Source organism: Nelusetta ayraudi, unplaced genomic scaffold (assembly GCF_046127955.1).
Source record: "Nelusetta ayraudi isolate G7.1 ecotype Tasmania unplaced genomic scaffold, CSIRO-AGI_Nayr_v1 ptg000091l, whole genome shotgun sequence".
Taxonomy (NCBI): domain Eukaryota; kingdom Metazoa; phylum Chordata; class Actinopteri; order Tetraodontiformes; family Monacanthidae; genus Nelusetta; species Nelusetta ayraudi.
Window position 1 is genome coordinate 162,501 of NW_027466141.1, and position 7,500 is coordinate 170,000.

The 7,500-nt window shown below is 52.0% G+C and overlaps 1 protein-coding gene across 1 annotated transcript in view; it reads right to left on the bottom strand.

Moving 5' to 3' along the window:
- The window catches only part of znf385d (zinc finger protein 385D), a 68,727-nt gene extending 61,524 nt beyond the window's left edge, over positions 1 to 7,203 (bottom strand). The window contains exon 1 of the mRNA XM_076046857.1: positions 7,026 to 7,203. Within this exon, the coding sequence (XP_075902972.1) occupies positions 7,026 to 7,050 (25 nt within the window). The 5' untranslated portion in view covers positions 7,051 to 7,203. The remainder of the gene's footprint in view (positions 1 to 7,025) is intronic.
- Between the last annotated feature and the right edge of the window lie 297 nt (positions 7,204 to 7,500).

Genomic DNA, 7,500 nt, shown 5'->3' on the forward strand with positions numbered 1-7,500 from the left:
GTACGTGTTGGGTGACTACGGAATCCCACATGGAGACACGTCCGGCTGGCCCTGACCTCAGCCTCAGGCCTCGGGTGCCGACAACACCCACGACGTGCAAACAAAAAAAAAACCCCAGAAGGTAAAAGAAAGGCCAAAGAGTGACAAACCTTGGCCAGAGAATCTGCTGTGATAAGGACGTGTCGGCTGAGCGATGGCTGAGTTTTCCAGCATCAGTCAGCGGCGCCTGCATCCAGGAATCACAGCCCTCCCTACCTCCTTCCCTCGCTGCTGTTTTTCAAAGTAAGAGTGCAGTTGAGGGATGGATGAGAGGCAGAAGTTCAGGAATGTTAGGCCAGCCGGACACGAGACGAAGCTTTTGAGTGGGCAAACGATGAAACGCGTTAAGTGGCCGCGCGCTAATGCCTTCGTGGCTTTTAAGGTAATTTGCAAATTAAATAAAAAAAAAAAAAAAAAAGAAAAAACGATGTTTCATCAAGATCAAGTTCACGTCGTCCATCTTGACTCGACAACAACTCCTCTCTGCCTCTCTCTCGCTCTTTCCCTGTTTGTTTGTTTGTATGTTTAGACACCCAAAACCCCACCACCCCCGCCCCGTAGCCAGCCCCCTCTGTTGCTCTCTTTTGTGTGCGTGTGCATGTGTGTTGGTTGGTTTGTTTGTTTGTTTCCGCCTCTCTCGCACTCTGTTTAGACACTGACGAATACAAACGTACACAAGCGTGATCGCACTTGTCAATCGCAGTGTTTTGTTTTGAAAACCGCTTTTATTTTGAAGACTTACAGGATTTTCCCGTGTTTCCCTGAGCCACTTCCTGTCCCGCTTAATGCGGACCGCTCGCAGATGACCAAACGGTGCCCGGTGCGAGCCACTTGGCGCCTGGCCAATCGGTTAACAGGCACACGCCTGGCCTCATGTTTGAAATGCAAATTAAAAAAAATAAATAAATAACGCGCTATGGATCGCACTGAACTCATCGCCCTAATTATAATATTTTAACTCTGCACGCCTGATCATTTTAACTCACTTGGTTGTTGTTTTTTTTTATAAGCAGGTGAAAAAGCTCAGGAAGTGTCAGCACACGCCACGTGGCTCCGCCCTCTTCCCGTGACTGCAGCGCCGTCAAAACTTGAGTAATACATACATATTTCTGAGTTGAGATAAGACGAGTAGAACAGAAACAAGTCCAGGCAGCTCTCTAACATTCGCTCATTCGCTAACATAGCACAGTTGAAGCCGCTAAAATTGAGGCGAAGTTTGCTGCTTTTTCAAAAGTTCATTTCTCTGACTGTATTCCAAAAAGGATTCTGATTGGCTGGGACAAACTACCTCCCAGTTAGCCGGTAAATGGACTGCGCTTTCCCAGCACCTTTCACGGTAGCCCGCAGTGCTTCTCAAAGGCCTCTCATTGACCCATTCACACACACACACGTTCCCGCACCAACCGGTGCTTTGGGTTCAAAGTCACTTTGGGTTCCTGACTTTGTTCCACCTCCGCCTCCATGAAGTCAGTTCGTTGCCGCCGCTGCCAAACCAGGCCCGTCTCAACCGCCTCCAGCCTCACATTCCGTCATCCGGCCAAAGCCTCCATCAGATAGCTGCAACCTCCTTACTCCTCCTCCACCTCCTTACTCATCCTCCACCGTCTCCTCCTCCTCCTACTTCTCATCCTCCACATCCTTACTCCTCCTCCACCTCCTTACTCATCCTCCACCTCCTTACTCCTCTTCCACCGTCTCCTCCTCCACCTCCTTACTCATCCTCCACCTCCTCACTCATCCTCCACCTCCTTACTCATCCTCCACCTCCTTACTCCTCCTCCACCGTCTCCTCCTCCACCTCCTTACTCATCCTCCACCTCCTCACTCATCCTCCACCTCCTTACTCATCCTCCACCTCCTTACTCATCCTCCACCGTCTCCTCCTCCTCCTACTTCTCCTCCTCCACCTCCTTACTCCTCCTCCACCTCCTCACTCATCCTCCACCGTCTCCTCCTCCACCTCCTTACTCATCCTCCACCTCCTTACTCCTCCTCCACCGTCTCCTCCTCCACCTCCTTACTCATCCTCCACCTCCTTACTCATCCTCCACCTCCTTAGTCATCCTCCACCGTCTCCTCCTCCACCTCCTTACTCATCCTCCACCTCCTTACTCATCCTCCACCTCCTTAGTCATCCTCCACCGTCTCCTCCTCCACCTCCTTACTCATCCTCCACCTCCTTACTCATCCTCCACCGTCTCCTCCTCCTCCTACTTCTCATCCTCCACATCCACCTCCTTATCTTTCCTGGCCTCCTTCCTCCACTCATCCCTCTTCCTCCTCCTCTCTCCTCCCCCTGCTCCTTTTCCTCATCAAACTCCTCCCCCTCCTTTCCTTCTCCTCTACCTCCTCCCCCTGCTCCCTCCTCTTCCTTTCCTTCTCCTCCTCCTCCCCCCTCCTTGCTCCTCATCCTCTCTTTCTCCTGCTCCTCCTCCTCCTCCTCCTCCACCTCCCCCTCCTCCGCAACCTGAGAACAGACAACAAGCCCAAACACACAATCACATTCCAGCGGCCTTCAGCGGGTCCCCGCTGCTCCGACTCCAACTCTTCTCCGTCAGCCCTGATGGAGTGTCGCGCATACACAGGCAGGCAGGCACGCAGGTGAACTTTGACCTCGCCGAGTCCGAGATCCTGCGGAAGCCGCCGAGGGAAGATCGCGCGGTCGCAATCGTCGACTCCTCGGTGGGGAATGTTTGACCAGAGTTTTTACTGACTAACGTTCCGCCTGCCGACCTCCCACGCCGCGGCGGAGAGCAGGGCCTCGTCATCGCTGCCACGTCGAGAGCGGCTCAGGAGAGTGGCGGTGGAGCTGAAAGGTCAGCAGGAGAGAGACGCTCATTAAAATAATGAGCTGCACGACGGCGGCGGGGGGGATAAAAAACGAGGTAGAAATGTCTGAGATTGTCTTCGGTCTGTCTGGCCTCGCTGGGTTTTTTTTTTTTCTTCCGTACTCCTTCCCCCTCCTGTCGGGATCATTCGTCGACATGATTAAAATGAAAGCAATCAAAGTCAAACGCCAAAGCGGCGCAGGAACTTAATTGGAGCGAGGAGCTCGGGGATAAAGCGGCCGTCGCTCCTCTTTTTGGGGGCGGAATTCCGGCCCGCATGCGTTTTTTTTCCCTGCAGCTGCAGAGGGAAAAGTCTTTCCCCTCGCCGACTCCAAGCACACCGCCGTGAAATATTTGCTCATGTCGAATGCAGCTATGCACACGTGTGTGTGTGTGTGTGTGTGTGTGCATGCGTGCGTGTGTGATGTGTTTGTATTTTGGGATGCGAGCTGCTGCTGTTGCTGCAAACAAGCAAACAGACCCGAATAACCAGGTGTGCAAATAAAACAGGAGGCGAGCGTGACCCGATTTCTGTCCTGTAACAGAATTACTGAATAATTCTGGCAAGCTCGCAAAGCAGCGCCGCTGCTTCCTGCCGCCATTGGTTGGTCAGCTGCTTTTTCGCTCGGCGATTTCTTCCAGCATCAAACACACATTGAGACCGACTGAAAAAAAGAAAACGGCACATTTATTGGACTCTAAGAAGCAGAAGGAGCTCTTGAAGGAAAGTTGGGTGGAGTGCTAGCATGTGGCTAGCTGCTCGCAAAGGTAACTCACAGAGAGTTGGCGTCGCTCTTCGACGAAGGCAATGATTGTTGAGGGAATAAAACAAAGCAGGCCCTCAGATCGACTTGCTAACATCTGAAAAAAAATAATAATAATTTGGCATTTAGTACCTGATGCAAGTTCAGTTTTTTCAGAAAAATGCTGAAGCTGGACCGTGGTGGAGTGCAAGTCATTTTTTTTTTTTTTTTTTTTTCTGCTTTCTCCACTCACAATCTGGTGGTCCTGCTGGTCCGCCCCCAGGTCAGTTTTAGCACTTAATGGGAATCAGAATCACCTCCCTCCAGATAGCCGCTGCGAGCAGTCTTCACACAGGCCGAGGAGGAGATTTGGTATTTAGGGCAGAGAATGGAAGTGGAAAAAAGTGTATTTTATAATAATAAGAGACTGAGTCTGGTTCTGGTTCTGTCTCGGCCAGGCATGTAAACAAGGTTAGCGACGTTCGCTATACTCCAGACGTTTGAGGCCAGTTTGCACGAGATGCAAATGGCGCTTTTTCCCCCCAGACGAGACAAAACTAATTATTGCCGCCTTGAAGACCTTGTCACTACTGAAGCTTCGGGGTGGTAGTGGAGGTGGCGGCAGGAGGGGCGAGGGCACGGGGGGGGGGGGGGGGGGGGGGGGGTGTCGCAGTTACCAAAGCAGAAATTTAATTAATCAAATTGAACCACAAACCAGTGGGCACGCTGCTAAACCTCGGGGCCTTTCTGTCACAGGATGCGGTTTGTCGTTTTTGGGTTTGTTTGTTTCTCCTCCCCCGCCCCCCACAACCCCACCCCCACCCCCACCATCACCCTCTTCCCCTTCCCGACCGACGACGGCATCCGTTCAGGCGTCCGGATGGATGAGCGCCATTTTAGCCCGCTGGCCTTTATTTGTCCCTCGGAGGCCGTTTTGCGCGTGCGGCCAGGCGGGACGTGGAGCGGGAGCAACGGTTCAGGCCCAGTGCATTGGTGGATCCGGATCCGGATCGTCCACCCTGAAAAACTCACTCGTCAGGCCCCCGGAGTGTTTTTTGGTTTTTTTTTTTTTTGTTAGGATGTCGGCAGACTGGGCGAGATAGAGAGAGAGAGATAGAGATAGAGAGAGAGAGAGAGATAGGGAGAGAGAGAGAGAGAGAGAGAGATAGTAAAGACTGTCTGGTAGGAGGCCGAGCAACTTTAATAATTAATCAGCGGCCCCTGAACTCTCGACTGCTGCTCCGATAAGATCCGTCTGGAACGCTGGACCGCATACGGACCGTTTTCTGTTGGGTTTTTTTTTTTTAAAACCCACAGGAGAATAAATTTCTTCCCCCACCAAAAAAAAAAACAAAAAAAACCCACAGTGTAATTAACACCTCGCTGTTGTTGGGTAGATTGTGTTTCGGGGGTCAACGCTCCACCAGGAACAGAGGGTGAGGTTGACCGAAGCGGACAGCTGTCTGGCTCTGCTGAAGAAAACTCTTACCCTCAAAGAGCCGCTGTGCTATATTCTATTATTATCATTATTATTATTATTATTATTATTTCTGATACATTTCTACATCACTATTAACCTTTTCAGCACCTTTAGCTGCGTCCCAACGGAGGCCCATAAATCACGCCGCTGCCCCAAAGCCAACACATGCTCGTGCCTCCTTGGCTGTTAGCGTAGCTGTCGCGGCTAATAATCTCTCTCTCTCTCTCTCTCTCTCTCTCTCTCTCTCTCTCTCTCTCTCTCTCTCTCTCTCTCTCTCTCTTCTCTCTCTCTCTCTCTCTCTCTCTCTCTCTCTCTCTCTCTCTCTCTCTCTCTCTCTCTGATCCGGGGGGAGGGGGGGGTTAAACAAAAACACAAACAAGCCGGGCTGGACTTCCTGCGGAGAATCGAGCTGCCGCTAATAGCTTGTGTGATTGCGGCGCACGCTCCAGACCTATTAGCGTGCTGTTTTTTGTTTTTTTTTTATTTTTATTCTTTACGGCTGCCTGCGCTGCTGCTGCTGCTGCTGCTGTTGTGTTTTTTATTATCCCCATGTTGCACGGATGGCTTTCAAAACACTACAAAGACTTCTGCTTTGATCCGCCGCTGGTTTCATTCCCCTTCATCTCCATCTCAATCATCTTCTCTTCAAAGAGGTCAAGAGTCGCCGCCAAATCAGCCCAGCACACGCGCTGCTTAACCAGCGGTGGGCGTCAGAGGCCTGCCGAGACAAACCGGCCCAATACAAACATGTATGTGTATGTTTAGATTTCTTCCCTTCTCTGAATGTTGAAACGAGCCGCACGCTGTGACCTTTAACCCTGCGGGTGCAGAGTGGGATTCAGCTGCGATGGGGCGGGGGGGGGTTGTTAGCTAGATTTCTTTCTTTTGTTTTATCCCTGACAGAAAAGCCCCAACGAAGCCCAGTAACCACCCCATGTTCTCACATTCCACCCCAACCCTCCAGAGTCCGGGTTAAACGGGGCCAAATCCCCCCAAACCCACAGCGGCCACGATGTCTACGCACCTGACAGCTTAGTCATTTATAAGCTGCGGGCTGTGCTTCTTTCTTTTTTTCTTTTTCTTTTTTTTTTTTTTTTAAGTTAATATTGGTATCACCCCCTCTCTCCCCCTCCTCCTTTTCTCGTTCTTCTCTGTTTTTGCATCACGGGAGGAAAAAAAAAAAAAAAAATCCCTTCCGGCTCTTACAAGCCGCCGCTCTGTGAATTCAGATCCTTTTAATCCCCGGCATGTATTAATATAAAATAAATAATTAATAAATAAATAAATAAAAAAGAAAGGAAACCCGAGTCTCCCATTGAAGAAGGAAAAAAAAAAAAATCGCCCCCTCACGACGCGGGATCCGTGTGTAATTATTCCTCCCGCCTGACTGCGAGCCGAGCCGAGCCGAGCCGAGCCGTGAGAGGAGCCCTTGACGAGAAGCGGCTCGTGCGTTAAACTGCGGCTTAATCCCGCTCCAGTCGCTTCCACTCAGCAAAAGCTGGCCGAGTGGAGCCACTGGAGGAGCTGCTGCGATGCTCTCTCGCGCTCCAGCTCACAGTAAAGTGACCGCGCACGGCTCACCGATCAACACCTCGACCAGAGCCGATGGTCCAAAAAACAACAACAACAACAACAACAACAAAAACCAAGAACCCCCAAAACCTACTGACTGGCTGACTGACTGACTGTCACCTGCTGAGATGTTGTGCAGGGTCCAGCAGCACCTTCATCACTTTACACAACAAGTGCTTTCACTTGAGGTTGACAGGGGGGGGGGGGGGGGGAAAAAAAACGAACTACAAAAAAAAAAACAACAACAACAACGTTGACACTCCTCGATCCAAAACGCGCGCACGCACGCACGCGACACACAAAACAGGTGTGCAACTCCACGCACTCGGGTCTCGTGCTACCACCAAACACGCATCCACTCACCGAAGAACATGCTGCTGCTCTCCATGCTGCTGCTGCTGCTGCTGCCGCTGCCGCTGCTGCCGCTGCCGCTGCTCAGGCTCGCCGCTGCTCCGCTGTCTCTCCTGGCCGTGCGTGTGCGTCCGTGCACCGCAGCCTGGGCATGTCTCGGTACGCCACTCCTCCGAGGTGCGCGTGCGTGTGTTCAATCCTCCAGGTCCAGTCGGCGTGCAGCGCTCCGGCAGACCACCGCTGCTGCTGCTGCTGCTGCTGCTGCAGACTGAGGACTTCAGATCCCTCTCCCTCTCTCTCTCTCTCTCTCTCTCTCTCTCTCGCTCTCTCTCTCTCCCTCTCCTCGTGCTGTTCCTCCCCTGGCCCTCTCGTCCCCTCCCCTCCTCTTTAGCTCGTCCCTCTCCCCCTCCTCCTCCTCCTCCTCCTCCTCTCACTGGATCTCCCGCTGCAGGAGGCGTCGATCTACAGCAGTTCTTTCTGCAGCAGC